The sequence below is a fragment of the Pelophylax lessonae genome, assembly GCF_965119305.1.
Source record: "Pelophylax lessonae genome assembly, contig: HAP1_SCAFFOLD_280, whole genome shotgun sequence".
NCBI classification, from domain to species: domain Eukaryota; kingdom Metazoa; phylum Chordata; class Amphibia; order Anura; family Ranidae; genus Pelophylax; species Pelophylax lessonae.
Window position 1 is genome coordinate 64482 of NW_028120062.1, and position 18686 is coordinate 83167.

Consider the following 18686-nt stretch of genomic DNA (forward strand, 5'->3'; position numbering starts at 1 on the left):
CAGTATCACAAATGAGGGGTGGGAAAATTAAAATCAAATCCCAATCTAGAAGGCCCAACCGGTGCCAACTAGAAGTTTACAATGCTCATCCTTAATGATGAGACTCAACAAAAAAGAGAAAATTTTTTTTTTTTTTTTCAAACAGAAAAAACCCTCGAGGTAGACCACCGGTCTCCTCAAATTGCGGCCTGCAAAACCTTGCGGCCAAATGAGGCATCCGCCGATGCCGTCACATCAATTTTATAGAATTTTGTAAAGGTATGTACCGACGACCAAGTGGCCGCCTTACATACCTGGACCACTGACGCCTGATGGCGAAAGGCCCAGGAAGTACTGAGCGCTCGAGTGGAGTGCGCCCTAACAGGGAACGGAGGACTCTGACCCTTAATAGAATAAGCCTGTACCACCGTCTGTCTAATCCATTTGGCAATGGTCGCGGCAGATGCAGGCAACCCCTTTCTGGGGCCATCCGTGATCACAAAAAGTGAATCCGTCTTACGGAATGATTCCGTAGCTTTCAGGTATACCCTGATTGCCCGAACCACATCCAAGGAATGCAACGCATGTTCCCGATGATGCTTGGGCTGAGGACACAACGAAGGTAGTACAATATCTTCATTCAGATGAAAATCTGAAACCACCTTAGGAAGAAAAGATGGCTTAGGATGAAGTACTACCTTATCCCTATGAATCACTAGGTATGGGGACTGGCATGATAATGCAGCCAGTTCTGACACCCTGCGAGCAGAAGTAATAGCCACCAAGAAGGCCACCTTCTGGGATAAAGTAAGCAAGGGAATCTCCCTGATGTTTTCAAAGGGAGGTTTCTGTAGAACCGACAAAACTAAATTAAAGATCCCAGGGCGGTAAGGGCACGCGGACTGGTGGAGCCAGGTGCCGCACCCCCTGGATGAAATTCCGCACCAAGGACTTGGTCGCTAAAGGCTTCTGAAAGAAGATTGCTAATGCTGAAACTTGACCCTTGATAGTGCTCAAGGCTAGCTTCTGCTCAACCCCTTGTTGCAAAAAGGCCAATATTCGAGTCACCGAATAGGTACGTGGAGGAAATCCTAAAGACTCGCACCACGCAATATAAGTCTTCCATGTGTGATAATAGACCTTGCTGGAAGTCGCTTTCCTTGCTTTAATAAGGGTAGGAATGACTGAAGCTGACAAACCTCTGTCCTTCAGTACTTGGGTCTCAATGGCCAGGCCATTAAAACCAGCGACTGTAAAGCATGATGGTAAATTGGTCCTTGAGACCACAGACACTCCCTGAGACAAAGTTCCCAGGGAACGTCTACGACTAACATGTCCAAGTCGGCCAGGCCGGCTTGAGGAGGCCAGCCTAGAATTTCTAGGACCACTGGCGCTGATTGGATCTGAACCAGGCGTCCCTAGAGGTATCTGGCCCCGACCATCCGAGAAAGTCTGGTCGTTTTCTGTTCCCACACATTTATCAGATACCTGATTCCTATCAGGAAGGGTGATCTTTTCTGGTTGAACCTCAGGGACCGAAGTCACCCGACTAGAGGCTACTTGGCCTATCTGGTCAACCAGATCCGATTCCTGTGAGGTATAGGGACTAATCTTAGGAAAAGGTAAAAGAAAAGATCTATTCAGGGAACGGTAACTACCGCTCCCTGTAGTACTTAAATGTTGGAAGGGAAGAATCGCACCGGTAGTAGTGGTTGATGCTCGATCTAATGTCCTGAATACCGGTGAAAACGTCCCCCCTACCTGAAACCGGGTGGGGGCGCACCTTCAGGCTGTGTAATCCTTTGCTTCGGGTTTGGCTGAGTTGGTCCTCTGTTTGTCCGACCAGCCCTTCTTGAACCCTCCTGGAGGAGTCTTGCCTTTCCCGCTTGTTCCAGCCGGGCGCCCTTTATGGGCGGTAAAGAAAGGTCCTCGCTTGTTGCGAGGTCCCTTAACTTTAGCAGCCTGTGGCAAAAAAGTGCTCTTGCCCCCAGTGGCATCCTTAATGATTTCATCTAGGTTGGCCCCAAATAGACGATTCCCCTGAAAGGGGAGATTCGTCAAGGTCTTTTTGGAACCTAGGTCAGCTGACCAGCATTTTAACCACAGCACACGTCTGAGGATCACCGCTGACATAGATGCATGCCCTAATAAGGGAGTAGTGTCCAAGGCTGCGTCACAGATAAACTGTAGCCCTTGTATAATCTGTTCCATCAGATCAGATGTCTCCTGGGGAATATCTTTTCCCCTAAGGTCTTGGCGTACCATTTTCGCCCATTCCGTAAGTGTCTGGGAAACTAGACCAATAACAATTACTGGTCTAAAAGCTGACCCTATCAGAGAGAAGATGGTGCGGGACTCTGCTTCCATCTTTCGATCCACCGGATCCTTAAAGGACGAAGTGTCCTCCACTGGGATAACCGTGGCTTTATTGAGCCTGGAAATAGGTGGATCCACCACTGGTGGTACCGTCCATTTCTTAATGATGGATTCCTCAAACGGATAGCGTCTAGCAATACGCTTGGAAATAGTAAAGGTACGCTTAGAATGCTCCCATTCTCCTTTAATCTGATTACCGAAACATTTAGGTACAGGAAAAACCTTCACCGTTTTGATGGCTTTATTAGTACCAAAAGGAATCTCTGTATCAGTTGCCTCTGCCGGTAAAGCCTCAAGTTTTAAGGTTTCCTGCACTGCCACAACTAGTGCGTCCACCAATGCTTCTTCCTGAATTATAGCAGGAGAAGAAGCGTCCTCCTCACTGTCTGAGGGGGCTTTACCTGGGATAACAGCCTTTGCAGAGGAACCTGCAACTGCAGTGACCATCTCTGAATCAGAGTCAGAGGTGTCAGATAGTATAGGGGTAGGCGGGGGTCGCTTCCTTGACCCCCGTCCCTGACAGGCCGCCTCCACCCGAGCCACCATAGACTCCAAAATTGCTGTAAATGACTCTACACTCTGTGCACCGGCGGGTCCCGTGGCCCCCTCGAGGGAAACAGGTGGGGGAATATGTGTGGCAGGGTCCATGATAATTCCAGTCACTTCCTGGATAATATAATTCAAAAATAAAAAAACTTTTTTTTTTTTTCCAGACCCCCAGCGCCACAAAAAGCCCCTTAGTGTTACCTGCTAGGGATCCCTATCGATCGAGAGAGAGAGAGAGAGATAGACCCCCAGGCTCACCACTTGATGCTCAGAGTTTAACTGCAACAGGTTACAGCGCTGTCTTGACAAATAGGAAGTCTTTTGGCTGGCTGCCCAGGAAGAAAGGAGGCGGCTCCGCCCCTCTGCACGCCTTCCGACGCCTCCCCTAGCTCCACGAGGTGTTTGGATCACCTCAAACATGGCCGCCCCCATGCTGGAGACACGAGGCTACGCCAAAATGGCGGCTCGTGCGATCCAGCAAAAAAAATGGCGGCGGCCTGTACTGAATAGCGGTGTGCTGCAGGGCACACAACACTCTCTCTGCATGGGGATATGGCGTGGTTGGCGGTACCGGCCCTGGCGGACCGCATGGCCGTTCGGGAGGCCTGCTTATAGCTGGAGATCTGATTAGGAAGGCAGTCTACATGTCCGTGGCTTCTGACTGGTAGGTAGCTTATTCTTATCACCGTAAGATTCCCAGAATGCCACTGATTACAATCTTTTTAACATGTATACAATTAGATTGTTAGCTCCCAAACCAAGCCTCCTGGCTTTTTGCACATAAAATCACACTCAAAGTAGGAGGATCTGTGTCATTTATAGGATAGAGGGAGACTCTATCTTACCATACAGAGAGGGGCCCGCGTTCACCACAAGACCCGTCAGGGGAAAAGGGGGAACATACTACTCACCATACCGGAACCAGGCGGGCGCCAACTCCTGACAGTACCCCTCTCCACCGGGGCGGGAGGGCTGTCGACCGATATGGACGCCGTGACTCATGGTCTTTGGCGTTTCAGCGAGACGTTTAACTCGCGTGGACAGTCCTTTAATGGGACTTTGTCGCGGCCGACCCAGCGCGGAGCTATGGCCTGCACGCGCTCGTAGGCTGAACTGGGGTGACCACCGGATCTCAACATCCAGCCCGTCGCCCAGTTCAGCTTTCTTGCTTGAAGATCTCACAGGAACACTGGAGAAAAAAAGCTGTCTAAAAAATCCTTTAAGAAGACCAAGGTATCCTTTAAGACCAAGGTATCTAGGTCCTTACTCCTAACTAGACAGAAAATAACTGATTTGCTGAGGCAGAGAGAGAGAGGATATACCCTCTGGGACTGCCCCTAGGGTGTGGCCAGAGCTTTTTAATTTCCTGTCTAGTCCTGCTCCTGTGGAGGCAACATAACCCGAAGGTGCTGTATCACCGAGGACTACGTCTGTCAATGAGCGCTAGAGAAATTCAGTTTTCTCTTACGTCCTCCGACAGTTGCCGCCCCTTCCCAATTCGTCACCAATGGGACGTCCCAAAGCAGTGTAGACATGAGGGGGTGGGAGACGCAACCGTAGAAAGGCAACGCAGTACCCACATCAGAGAAAGGAACCTTACCATAGTAAGAGAACCAACTGGGCAACAGGAAAAACGTGCTCAACAGGAGCAACAACCCAGGAAAAACAAGTAACCCATCGGTAAAACACCCCAACAACCAAGGGCCCATGAAAACAAGGGTCCCTAGGAGACTGCCGCACTGAGAACTTTACGGCCAAAGGAGGCATCGGCCGATGCCTGAACATCCACCTTATAGAATTTTGAGAAGGTGTGAATGGACGACCAAGTCGCCGCCTTACACACCTGGGCCACAGAAGCTTGATGCCGGAAAGCCCAAGACGTACTCAAAGACCTGGTAGAGTGCGCCTTCACAGGGAAGGGAGGAACCTTCCCCTTCAAGGCATAGGCTTGTTCAATGATCTGTCTGATCCATTTGGCGATAGTCGCAGCCGACGCCGCCATGCCCTTCCGAGGTCCCTCAGGAAGGACAAAGAGAGAATCTGACTTGCGAAAAGACTTAAGTGGACGACAGGTAAACTCTGATCGCCCGGACAACATCCAAGGAATGTAAGGCAACCTCCTTCGCATGCTTAGGCTTCGCGCAGAGCGAAGGCAAGACAATGTCCTCATTCAGGTGAAAATCCGATATCCTTTTCGGAAGAAAAGATGGGTTAGGCCGCAGGACCACCTTATCCTTGTGGACCACCAGGTAGGGAGAATTGCAGGACAAAGCTGCCAGCTCCGACACCCTGTGAGCCGAAGTGATCGCCACCAAAAAGGCAACCTTCTTGGACAACAGAGACAACGAGATCTCACTGATCTTTTCAAAGGGAGCCTGTTGCAACACGGACAGAACCAAGGTCAAGTCCCATGGAGGTATAGGGTCCCTCCTAGGAGGGGCCAAGTGTCCCACCCCCTGAACAAAGGTGCTAACCAATGAATTTGACGCCACAGGGCATTGAAAGAGAACGGCCAGTGCAGAAATCTGACCCTTAATTGTGGCCAACGCCAAACGCTGGTCCACTCCAGTTTGGAGGAAAGCCAACACTCTCGAAACCGAGTATGAGCGAGGGGAATACCCCCTGGACTCACACCAGGCAAAGTATGCTTTCCAAGTAAGGTAGTAAATTTTACCCGAAGAGGCTTTCCTGGCCTTGATCAAAGTGGGAATGACCTCAGGGGAAAGACCCCTATCCTTCAGGACCTGGCTTTCAACAGCCAGGCCGTTAAAGCCAGCGACTGTAAAGCAGGATGGAATATCGGCCCTTGAGACAGGAGATCTTTCCGAAGTGGCAGACGCCACGGAGCGTCGACTGCCAGATTTACGAGATCCGCGTACCAGGACCGGGGAGGCCAGTCCGGCGCTACCAGAATCACTGTGTGCGGTTCCGAGGCTAACCTGCGAAGAAGCCTGGACAGCAGCTGAATCGGTGGAAAGGCATACATCAGACGATACTGATGCCAGGGCGCCACTAACGCGTCTGAGGCGTCTGCCCAAGGATCGCGCGTCCTTGCCACGAACCTTTCCACCTTGTTGTTCAGACGAGACGCGAACAGGTCCACATCTGGGGAACCCCACTTCGCGCACAACATCTGGAAGACATCTGGGTGAAGGGACCATTCTCCCTGGTCCAGGGTCTGGCGACTCAGATAATCCGCCTGCCAGTTCTCCACCCCCGGAATGTGAACTGCCGTTATCGCCGGGACGTGCGTCTCGGCCCAAGACAGGATGTCGGCTACTTCCCGAGCCGCTCGGGCACTCCTGGTGCCCCCTTGGTGGTTGATGTAAGCCACCGCGGTGGCATTGTCCGTCTGAACCCGAACCGGACGGCCCCGAAGCCGGTCCGTCCATCGAAGAAGGCAAAGCTTTATTGCCCTTAATTCCAGAATGTTGATCGGGAGAGACAGACGCCCAGAACACCACCCCAGCCCGACAGGCTGGCATCCGTGGTGAGCACCGTCCATGACAATGGACTAAAAGACTTGCCCCCCGACACCGCCGGGGACTGGAGCCACCACAGAAGACCCCTTCTGGCGTCTTGGCTCAACGAGATCCGTAGATCCAGGGATTGCGGCCGCCCGTCCCACTCGGTCAGAATCTCCGCCTGGAGACCCCGCGTGTGAAACTGGGCAAAAGGTATCGCCTCGAAAGACGAAACCATTAGACCTAGACATCTCATGCATGTCCGGAGAGACGAGTGTCGGTTGTCCCTGAGGGACCTGACCTCGTCCTGAAGAGTCCGGAGTTTGTCCTCCGGCAGGAAGACCTTCGCTTGGACAGAGTCCAGAATCATTCCCAGATAGGGAAGGCGAACCGAAGGACACAGAGTCGACTTCGGATGTTTATGGTCCAACCGAACTCCTGCAGAGTCTGCATCGTGGTGGACAGATCGGTCACCAGACTCTGACTGGCGTTTGACCTTATCAGGATATCGTCCAGATACCCCAAGACAGCAATGCCCTGTGCTCGCAACAGGGCCAGAACCGGCGCCAGCACTTTGGTAAAAACCCGCGGAGCCGAAGCGAGACCGAAAGGTAACGCCACGAATTGGTAATGATCCTCCGCAATGGCGAATCGAAGGTACCTCTGGTGACCCTCGAAAATGGGGATGTGTAGGTACGCATCCTTCAGATCGATGGAGGCCATGAACTCCCCCGGACTCAGGGCAGCCACCACTGAGCGCAGGAATTCCATGCGGAACTTGCGAACCTGCACAAAGCGGTTCAGAGCTTTCAAGTCCAGAATTGGACGCACTTTGCCCTCCTTTCTGGGCACAGTGAACAGATTGGAGTAAAACCCCTGAAATCTGTCCCGATGAGGCACCGGGACCACCACCCCCTGGGCCCGCAGGTCCCGCACCGCCAGGTGCAAATCCCACAAGCGCTCCGGAGACAGCTGAAGATTTGAAGGGAAAAATCTGTCCGCCGGCCGAGAGAGAAATTCGATCTTGTAACCAGATCGAACGATTTCCTGAACCCACCTGTCCCGAACGCGGGCCAGCCAAGGTTGTAGGAAACCGTGCAGACATCCCCCCACCCCAGAAACGGGTGAGGGCGCCCCTTCAGGCGGAAGTGGTATGGGAAGTTGAACCAGACTGGCCGGACTTCTGCTTCCCTGCCCACGGCTTCTTCTGGGAGCCTTGGCCTTTGAAGGGCTTGCCCTTGGACTGCGACCGAAAGGCACGAAAGGACCCCTGAGAGGGCCTAGACGAGGAAGTCCGCTTTCCATGGAAAGACTTATGCTTGGAAGACTGGGGCAGGAGAGTACTCTTGCCCCCCGTAACCCCTTTTATCAGGGTATCCAAAGCCTCGCCAAAAAGGCGAGATCCCGCGTAAGGAAAATCCGCCAGCGTCTTGCGAGAAGATTGGTCGACCGACCAATTCTTCAGCCAAATCAGACGACGGTTCAGTACCGCCACGCTGGACAGGCGTGCAGCCAAGGGAGCTAAATTCAAGTCCGCATCACACAAGTACATGACACCCTGATGGATCTGGTCCACCATAGCCAACGTGGTAGGCGGAGCGGAATCAGCCGCCAAGGTGCGCCTGAGCATCTTGGTCCAATCAGCAACAGCCTGTGCTGCCATAAAGGAAGCAAAAATAGGCTTCAGCATAGAACCAGCCACCATATAGGCATGACGGGCAAGAGACTCCAACCTCCTGTCCGTAGGGTCTGGGAAAACCGGGGTATCCTCAGAAGGCACCGCAGTGGCTTTGTTCAAAATGGCCACCGCGTGATCCACCTGAGGCGCCACACACCAACGCTCGTCGGTGGCAGGCGCAAACGGATAAAGCAATTTAAACTTATTAGGCACTGTAAAGGGCTTCTTTAAATTGCGGCACTGTTCAGTAACCGTATGGTGAAATTCATCAGGACAGGGAAAAACCTGCGCTGATTTGCAAGCCCTCTGCGTTCCGAAAGCAGACATCCTCGCAGGAGGAGTAGGCTCATCCTCCAAGTGCAAGGTGTCCTTTATGGAAGCAATCAGCTCATTCATGAGTGCAAGCTCTTCAGGCGAGCCAGGGGGAGAAACATCAACCCCCTGCACCTCAGGCTCTCCCTCAGACCCCGCAAGGTCCAAAGATGAGCGAGACCCTGAGAAGGGTACGCCAGCCACAGCAGCCACATCGCCCTCTGAATCAGAGGAAATGGATAAACTGCCCCTTTTTGCGGATCGTTCAGCCAGCAGCATCTGCACCTGAGACACCAAGGAAGCCACTACAGCGGTCAGATCGGCCCCATCGCGGGGTGCAGCAGCCCCCTGGTCCCCCATCAGGGCGGGGGGAAACTTGCTATCCTGAGAATCCATGCCCCAGTACAGAAAAGTAATAAAGGTACTGGCCCTTTAAAGAGGAAGTAAACCCTCCTCAGGAAGTTGTACCTATAGATGATCCTATATTAAGGCTCCCCTATAGGTACTGTAAATATCTCCTAAACATGTACCGTTTAGGAGATATTTACCTTTAATGCAGCCAGTGACGTCACTGGCGCATGCGCTCTGAAGGAACGGCAGATCGTGCCGTTCCTTCAGAGCCCCGTGCCGTGACCGTCGGCTCCCGCGCGCGTGCGCGGGAGTGACGTCACCGCGGCTCCGGCCAATCAGATGGCCGGATGCCGCGATCCCGGAAGACGGGCGACTATACATGTCGCCCGTCATACAGGTAAGCGGACGGCACGGCGGGGGCTCGTTCTAAGGTAAGTATTTCATAATGAGCTAGTATGCAATGCATACTAGCTCATTATGGGTTTCTCTTTCAGGATTTAAAGAAGAGGAAAAAAAAAATCTCGGTGTACAACCTCTTTAAAACCATGGCGAGCGCAGCCCACCGCACACTGCTGTATGCACCGACCCCGCAGGGATAGACAACACTGAGCAAGGAATGACAGGACAAGAAGGTAAAAACCCGGAGAGAGCACAAACAGGCTGCTGCCACCGATCGCTGTTCCCGGGGAAAGAGGAAGTGATGCAATGCTGGCTGACTGATATAGCCTATGGAAGGCTCCGGCAAAATGGCCGCTTGGCAGAGGGAAAAGGGCTACAATAAAATGGCGCCGCCATGCGCATGAGCAGTATCGCCCGCCAAAATGGCGGCGAATGGTGCCAAAACACGGCGCTGCATTAAGATAGGGCCGGTCACAGTATATAGTCAAATAAAAATGGCGGATCGCCGCAGCGATCACCGCACACACACACGTCTGCACTCAAACTGCACCCAGAGCATAATAAACAGCAGAGCAGGATGCCCCCCCCCCCCCCTTCGCAGCCCACAGGCAGTGCAGCCACACAGGGATCTGACAGGGAGCCTGCAGTTACACAGACATGGGGGGTAATACACAGTCACAGACTGACACCCACACAGAAGGTCCCCACACAGAAGGTGCTTACCGTACCAGATGGCGTGGGGAGCCGTCTCCAGCGACAAACCGCTATCAGGGCAGACAGGGAGTGCTGCAGCCAGGACGCTTGTGAACCGCAGCCATAGACCGCAGAATGGCGTCCAGTGAGGTAGCCACCTCACAGGCAGCATCCATGCAGCGAACAGGGATGGGTCGTTCAATATGTCAGGGTAAAACCTAAGCTGAACGCTCGATGGCAGGCTGGGGATCCATCTGGCTCTCAGTCCTGGGATGCAGGGCGGCCAGTCCGAGACCCAGCTCCGCATGACGAATCTTCATCAGAAGATCCCTAAACTAAGGCTGACAAAATAACAGCTAGTAAGGAAAAGAGAAAAATACTTCAAATAAAATCAAATAAAGGGTAGAAGGCTGAGACTGAAGCCCCAGCCCAGGAAAGCCAGCTACTCCTAAGCTAGGCAAAGAAACTGGGTTGGGAATGCTGGTGCAGGGAGGTATTGACTGAGGGGACCGCCCCTAGGGGTGTGTCTATGCTAAAAGCTTTGTATTAACAATTCTTGTTGCCTAGCTACTCCTATGGAGCAAAGGTCAATACCCATTGGTGAAGACTTGGAAGGGGCGGCGACTGTCAGAGGACGTAAGAGAAATTGTTATTTTTTCAGAATTGTCGCTCTTTTTTTGTTTATAGCGCAAAAAGTAAAAATCGCACAGGGGATCAAACACCACCAAAAGAAATCTCTGTTTGAGTACAGCGTCGCACGACCGCGCAATTGTCAGTTAAATTCGCACAGTGCCGAATCGCAAAAAGTGGCCTGGACGTAAGACAGCAAAATCCTCCGGTGGTGAAGTGGTTAAGTAAAGATTGGACCGGTGGCGGCCCTCAATATCAGCAAAAACCGTAAATCCTCCCCACCAAATCATCGGAACAAAGACTTTCTATCCTAACACGGCTCGGATCAACATCACCACACATGGCAGGAAAATAATGGATGGATCAGAATTCTCCTTTTCATATCGGAGGTATTTACTATTAGACTACTAACTGAAATTATCTATATGACTATTCCAGAAACTACCAGAAAACGGCTCAACTGAGAGCCAAAACGCGTTGGGACGCAAACGCAGGAGAAACTCTGATAGAGAAGTTTCCCAAAAAAGTCACGACTTTCACACCTGTCACTATTTCTGAACTAAATCACTTCCTTTCACTAGAGGTCTATAGCCCCTCACAACTATCTATTCTACTGTGTGTATATATATATATACCGGGATACAAACGCTTTATTTCCCAGTTTATTTCTTCTTACTTTGCCCTTAAAGTCCCCACTTTTTCATGGCCTGAGGACCCCCAAACACGATTCTGATTGGTGGAATTATTCTATCATAGATTTATTGAGAGATGTTGTTGATAAACATTACTGTCCCATGTGAGGTAATCCAATCATATTCTCTGTGTCCATCATTTCCTTGGTCACCCCTCCCCCCTAATATACACCGGGGGACCTAGAGGGGCCGGGGGAGCTGAGAGAGGAATTTCCCAACCTCTCTAATATAAGCACTGTCACTGATCAGTAACACCCCCCCTGTATTACCCCTCCCCTCCCCCACTCTGGAGGGAGAACAGGAGACACAGCACTGTCAGTGATCAGTAATACCCCCCCCCTGTATTACCCCTCCCCTCCCCCACTCTGGAGGGAGAACAGGAGACACAGCACTGTCAGTGATCAGTAATACCCCCCCTGTATTACCCCTCCCCTCCCCCCACTCTGGAGGAAGGAGAACAGGAGACACAGCACTGTCACTGATCAGTAACACCCCCCCTGTATTACCCCTCCCCTCCCCCCACTCTGGAGGGAGGAGAACAGGAGACACAGCACTGTCACTGATCAGTAACACCCCCCCTGTATTACCCCTCCCCTCCCCCACTCTGGAGGAAGGAGAACAGGAGACACAGCACTGTCAGTGATCAGTAATACCCCCCCTGTATTACCCCTCCCCTCCCCCACTCTGGAGGAAGGAGAACAGGAGACACAGCACTGTCAGTGATCAGTAATACCCCCCCTGTATTACCCCTCCCCTCCCCCACTCTGGAGGAAGGAGAACAGGAGACACAGCACTGTCACTGATCAGTAACACCCCCCCTGTATTACCCCTCCCCTCCCCCACTCTGGAGGAAGGAGAACAGGAGACACAGCACTGTCACTGATCAGTAACACCCCCCCTGTATTACCCCTCCCCTCCCCCACTCTGGAGGAAGGAGAACAGGAGACACAGCACTGTCACTGATCAGTAACACCCCCCCTGTATTACCCCTCCCCTCCCCCACTCTGGAGGAAGGAGAACAGGAGACACAGCACTGTCAGTGATCAGTAATACCCCCCCCCCTGTATTACCCCTCCCCCTCCCCCCACTCTGGAGGAAGGAGAACAGGAGACACAGCACTGTCAGTGATCAGTAATACCCCCCCTGTATTACCCCTCCCCTCCCCCACTCTGGAGGAAGGAGAACAGGAGACACAGCACTGTCACTGATCAGTAACACCCCCCCTGTATTACCCCTCCCCTCCCCCACTCTGGAGGAAGGAGAACAGGAGACACAGCACTGTCAGTGATCAGTAATACCCCCCCTGTATTACCCCTCCCCTCCCCTCCCCCACTCTGGAGGAAGGAGAACAGGAGACACAGCACTGTCAGTGATCAGTAATACCCCCCCTGTATTACCCCTCCCCTCCCCCACTCTGGAGGAAGGAGAACAGGAGACACAGCACTGTCACTGATCAGTAACACCCCCCCTGTATTACCCCTCCCCTCCCCCACTCTGGAGGAAGGAGAACAGGAGACACAGCACTGTCACTGATCAGTAACACCCCCCCTGTATTACCCCTCCCCTCCCCCACTCTGGAGGAAGGAGAACAGGAGACACAGCACTGTCAGTGATCAGTAATACCCCCCCCCCCTGTATTACCCCTCCCCCTCCCCCCACTCTGGAGGAAGGAGAACAGGAGACACAGCACTGTCACTGATCAGTAATACCCCCCCTGTATTACCCCTCCCCTCCCCCACTCTGGAGGAAGGAGAACAGGAGACACAGCACTGTCACTGATCAGTAACACCCCCCCTGTATTACCCCTCCCCTCCCCCACTCTGGAGGAAGGAGAACAGGAGACACAGCACTGTCACTGATCAGTAACACCCCCCCTGTATTACCCCTCCCCTCCCCCACTCTGGAGGAAGGAGAACAGGAGACACAGCACTGTCAGTGATCAGTAATACCCCCCCTGTATTACCCCTCCCCTCCCCTCCCCCACTCTGGAGGAAGGAGAACAGGAGACACAGCACTGTCAGTGATCAGTAATACCCCCCCTGTATTACCCCTCCCCTCCCCCACTCTGGAGGAAGGAGAACAGGAGACACAGCACTGTCACTGATCAGTAACACCCCCCCTGTATTACCCCTCCCCTCCCCCACTCTGGAGGAAGGAGAACAGGAGACACAGCACTGTCACTGATCAGTAACACCCCCCCTGTATTACCCCTCCCCTCCCCCACTCTGGAGGAAGGAGAACAGGAGACACAGCACTGTCAGTGATCAGTAATACCCCCCCCCCTGTATTACCCCTCCCCCTCCCCCCACTCTGGAGGAAGGAGAACAGGAGACACAGCACTGTCACTGATCAGTAATACCCCCCCTGTATTACCCCTCCCCTCCCCCACTCTGGAGGAAGGAGAACAGGAGACACAGCACTGTCACTGATCAGTAACACCCCCCCTGTATTACCCCTCCCCTCCCCCACTCTGGAGGAAGGAGAACAGGAGACACAGCTCCAGAGATGTATGGTAACGTCACTACTGTACTAAGTACGGAAAGGCGGTATCTGTACTTTCCTGGAGGAGAATTTTTTTCTCCTACTTCCACTTTTACTTCACTACATTTTGTCTATGATTTCAATACTTCTACTCCGATATTTTATTTTTGTGCTGCATAGTTACTCGTTACTATTATAAAAATTACCACTGCCAGAACAGTAGATGGAAGTTTCATGAAGCTCAAAACATTGTTATCAGCGCATAGGAAAATAAATAATAACAATATGATGATCAATCTTTGACTTCTTTCTTTAATAACTCCATAACACAGTACTTCTACTTCTACTGTCAGTACTTGAGTAGTCACCTGAAAAACAAATGGATAATCGCAATTTTTTTTTTACTTACCTTGTAGAGAAAATAATATCCTCACCTTACTTCCTCTTCCTCCCCTCGGCGGCCATGGCGATTCCTCACTTCCTGGCTTTGCAATGATTCCTGGGAGATGAACGTCATCCCAGGAATCAATGCGCCTGCACCGGCCCCGACGTCACTTCCAGTGCAGGCGCCGTCATACCTTGCTAAACAGCTTCTGGGCACGCCCACTGTGCAGGGATGACGCTGCGGCCCCGGAAGTGACGGCGGGGCCGGTGCAGTGCATCGTGGGACCGAAGGAGAAGGAAGAGGACACAGAAGAGGATGGCGCTGGCTTCAAGCTGCCCACACCTGAGATGGCAGCGCTGGACAATACATTTTCAAGGTAAATATTTCTTCTAAAAGGTAAGTGCAACCCGGGACAGATCAGAGGCATCCATTGTGGAATGTACCGACCCTGACTGTAAAAAAAGTATAACCAGGGTGGAACTCCGCTTTAACCGCTTGCCGACTGCGCACAGTATATTTACTGCGGCCAGGCAGAGTGACGTAGGTCTACGTCGCTAGCCTGTCACCGGGTATTGAGCCAATAGCGGGCGAGCGCGCGCCCACCTCGGCTCGTTCACAGAGGAGTCTGGGCGTGTGACCGGCAGACCCCGATGTCCGCCGGTCACACTACGATCGTCAGTAGAGGGAGAGAAAGGCGGACGGCTTATGTAAACAAGCCGCCTGTCATTCTTCCCTGTGTAAAAATGGAGATCAGACGGTTCTACTATGTAGGATCATTGATCTCTGTTTTTACACCAATAGCATTGTCCCACTACAATTAGAAGCACGCCCCTAGGACACACTTAACCCCTCCCTCTCCAATACAGTTAACCCCTTCCCTGCCAGTGTAATTTTTACAGTATGTCACTGGTACCCCCAAAAGTGTCAAAAATGTCAGTCAAGGGTCCGATCTGTCCGCCGCAATGTCGCAGTCCCGCAAAATATATCGCAGATCGCCGCCATTACTCATTAAAACAACAAAAATGACAAAAATCTTTCCCTTTGTTAGTAAAAGCGATAACTTTTGCGCAAACCAATCAAAATAAGCTTTTTGCGATTTTTTTTACCAAACATAGGTAGCATAAAACAAATTGGCCAAAAATGTTAAAAAATTTTGATTTTTACTTTTTTTTTTGGGGAATTTCATATAAAAAAATGTGAAAAATATTGTTATTTTTGCAAAATTGTCGCTCTTTTTTTGTTTATAGCGCAAAAAGTAAAAATCGCACAGGTGATCAAATACCACCAAAAGAAAGCTCTGTTTGTGGGGAAAAAAGAACGTCAAATTCGTTTAGGTACAGCGTCGCACGACCGCGCAATTGTCCATTAAAGTCACGCAGTAAAAAATCGCAAAATACCCCCTGGTCAGGAAGGGGGTAAAATCTTCCAGGGCTTAAGTACAAAAAATGTTGAATACTTTACTACTTCTACTCCAGTCTGGGGCTTCCAGTACTTTATATGACTCTGCACAGCGCTGTCAGTCTGGGGGAGGGGAGATTTATTGGTAGATTTGGCTACACTAACACTTTACAGAGTGGGAGGTTCCCTGGAAATGTCCAGAGACTGGAATTATGATTTATAGGAGGAGTCACTGACCCCGCCCACTGCCGGGAGACGGACACTCACCCATCCTGAGGCCGGGTCATCGATCATCCTATAGAGGAGGGAGAAGAGAAGATTATTATATACATGGGGGAGGGGTGATATATATAATGTCCGATCTCTGTACCCTCCCCCCTCTCACCTCCTCCATGCCGCTTCTCAATGTACCGCCGCCATCTTCCTCCTCTCACATCACTTCCGGGTACACCGGAAATACCATCCACAGACCGGAAGTACACGTCATCCGCCGCCATCTTCCCGGACATGAATAGTAATTCTCCCAGTCCGCCATCATTGTGTAGTCTATTATTTTGTCACCCGCCGTTCTTTATATACTTCTATAGTAATTCCCTATTCATCTGTAGTCTTTTATTTTTTCGCAGTCTGCCATCTTTCTGTAGTCTTTCAGTCAGTCCGCCATCTTTCTGTAGTCTCTCAGTCAGTCCGCCATCTTTCTGTAGTCTTTCAGTCAGTCCTCCATCTTTGTTTAGTCTTTCAGTCAGTCTGCCATCTTTCTGTAGTCTTTCAGTCAGTCTGACATCTTTCTGTAGTCTTTCAGTCAGTCCGCCATCTTTCTGTAGTCTCTCAGTCAGTCCTCCATCTTTGTTTAGTCTTCCAGTCAGTCTGCCATCTTTCTGTAGTCTCTCAGTTAGTCCTCCATCTTTGTATAGTCTCTCAGTCAGTCCACCATCTTTCTGTAGTCTTTCAGTTAGTCCGCCATCTTTCTGTAGTCTTTCAGTCAGTCTGACATCTTTCTGTAGTCTTTCAGTCAGTCCGCCATCTTTCTGTAGTCTTTCAGTCAGTCTGACATCTTTCTGTAGTCTTTCAGTCAATCCACCATCTTTCTGTAGTCTTACAGTTAGTCCTCCATCTTTGTATAGTCTCTCAGTCAGTCCACCATCTTTCTGTAGTCTTTCAGTCAGTCCGCCATCTTTCTGTAGTCTTTCAGTCAGTCTGCCATCTTTCTGTAGTCTTTCAGTCAGTCTGCCATCTTTCTGTAGTCTTTCAGTCAGTCCACCATCTTTCTGTAGTCTTTCAGTCAGTCTGCCATCTTTCTGTAGTCTTTCAGTCAGTCCACCATCTTTCTGTAGTCTTACAGTTAGTCCTCCATCTTTGTATAGTCTATGTGTTGTTCCTTGGCCTCCAGCTCTCATTATAGAAGATTTCCTCTCTCAGTGATTGATGAATATAGATCTCTCTCCTCCTCTCTATGGTCTCATGGCCCTCTGCTGGTCACATGTGATATCTCTGTGTGGGAGGACTGAGCTTTTCCTTCATGCAGAACTTTTAGGATTTGTCTTCCCAAAGATCAGAGAAGAATAAAAACAAACCAAGATGTCACAAAGTTTATACTTCCTGACTATATAGAGTTATGGATGTGGGAGGGGCTATTTGGCCAATCACCTGGGGGGTGTGTCCTTACCTGGAAGGAGGAGTGTTCTGCCTTTCTAATAAGTGGTCATGGGTAATATGGGGGATGGGATCATCATGTTGGGTTGGGAACTCAGGCATGGCCAGGCCAAGTGTCTTCTGGAGTGGAGAAGGAAGGATTGGGTCTGTCCCTCGGAGGTTCTGTAGGACCCGGACCTTCCATTGTATATCTGCACACAGCTCACACTCTGTACTATCAGAAGACATAATTTCCATCCCCCGACCCTAATATTTTATGTAACATAACCCCCCTTGTAGAAGAAAACATACAAAGTTCAGATCCACCGACCAGCAATGAACCCCCCACATTCTGGGGGAAAAATAATGTTCTGCAGAAAGTGTAGAGCCCAGCGTGTAATGGATCCTCTGAGGTCCGGTGTGTACAGATCTCTCTGATGATAGTTCTGGACTCTCCGGTGTAATGGATCCTCTGAGGTCCGGTGTGTACGGATCTCTCTGATGATAGTTCTGGACTCTCCGGTGTAATGGATCCTCTGAGGTTCGGTGTGTACGGATCTCTCTGATGATGGTTCTGGACTCTCCGGTGTAATGGATCCTCTGAGGTCCGGTGTGTACAGATCTCTCTGATGAGGATTCCGGACTCTCCGGTGTAATGGATCCTCTGAGGTCCGGTGTGTACGGATCTCTCTGATGATAGTTCTGGACTCTCCGGTGTAATGGATCCTCTGAGGTTCGGTGTGTACGGATCTCTCTGATGATGGTTCTGGACTCTCCGGTGTAATGGATCCTCTGAGGTCCGGTGTGTACAGATCTCTCTGATGAGGATTCCGGACTCTCCGGTGTAATGGATCCTCTGAGGTCCGGTGTGTACAGATCTCTCTGATGAGGATTCCGGACTCTCCGGTGTAATGGATCCTCTGAGGTCCGGTGTGTACAGATCTATCTGATGATGGTTCTGGACTCTCCGGTGTAATGGATCCTCTGAGGTCCGGTGTGTACGGATCTCTCTGATGATGGTTCTGGACTCTCCGGTGTAATGGATCCTCTGAGGTCCGGTGTGTGTACAGATCTCTCTGATGAGGATTCTGGACTCTCCGGTGTAATGGATCCTCTGAGGTCCGGTGTGTACGGATCTCTCTGATGAGGATTCCGGACTCTCCGGTGTAATGGATCCTCTGAGGTTCGGTGTGTACAGATCTCTCTGATGATGGTTCTGGACTCTCCGGTGTAATGGATCCTCTGAGGTCCGGTGTGTACGGATCTCTCTGATGATGGTTCTGGACTCTCCGGTGTAATGGATCCTCTGAGGTCCGGTGTGTACAGATCTCTCTGATGAGGATTCCGGACTCTCCGGTGTAATGGATCCTCTGAGGTCCGGTGTGTACAGATCTCTCTGATGAGGATTCCGGACTCTCCGGTGTAATGGATCCTCTGAGGTCCGGTGTGTACAGATCTATCTGATGATGGTTCTGGACTCTCCGGTGTAATGGATCCTCTGAGGTCCGGTGTGTACGGATCTCTCTGATGATGGTTCTGGACTCTCCGGTGTAATGGATCCTCTGAGGTCCGGTGTGTGTACAGATCTCTCTGATGAGGATTCTGGACTCTCCGGTGTAATGGATCCTCTGAGGTCCGGTGTGTACGGATCTCTCTGATGAGGATTCCGG

At 51.2% G+C, this 18686-nt stretch overlaps 1 protein-coding gene across 1 annotated transcript in view; it reads right to left on the reverse strand.

The window, feature by feature from the left end:
- Positions 1-15676, reverse strand: part of LOC309543661 (uncharacterized protein) — a 58610-nt gene extending 42934 nt beyond the window's left edge. Inside the window, exon 1 of the mRNA XM_082276114.1 lies at positions 15652-15676. Coding sequence (XP_082132240.1) covers positions 15652-15655 — 4 coding nt within the window. The 5' untranslated portion in view covers positions 15656-15676. The remainder of the gene's footprint in view (positions 1-15651) is intronic.
- Positions 15677-18686: the final 3010 nt, after the last annotated feature.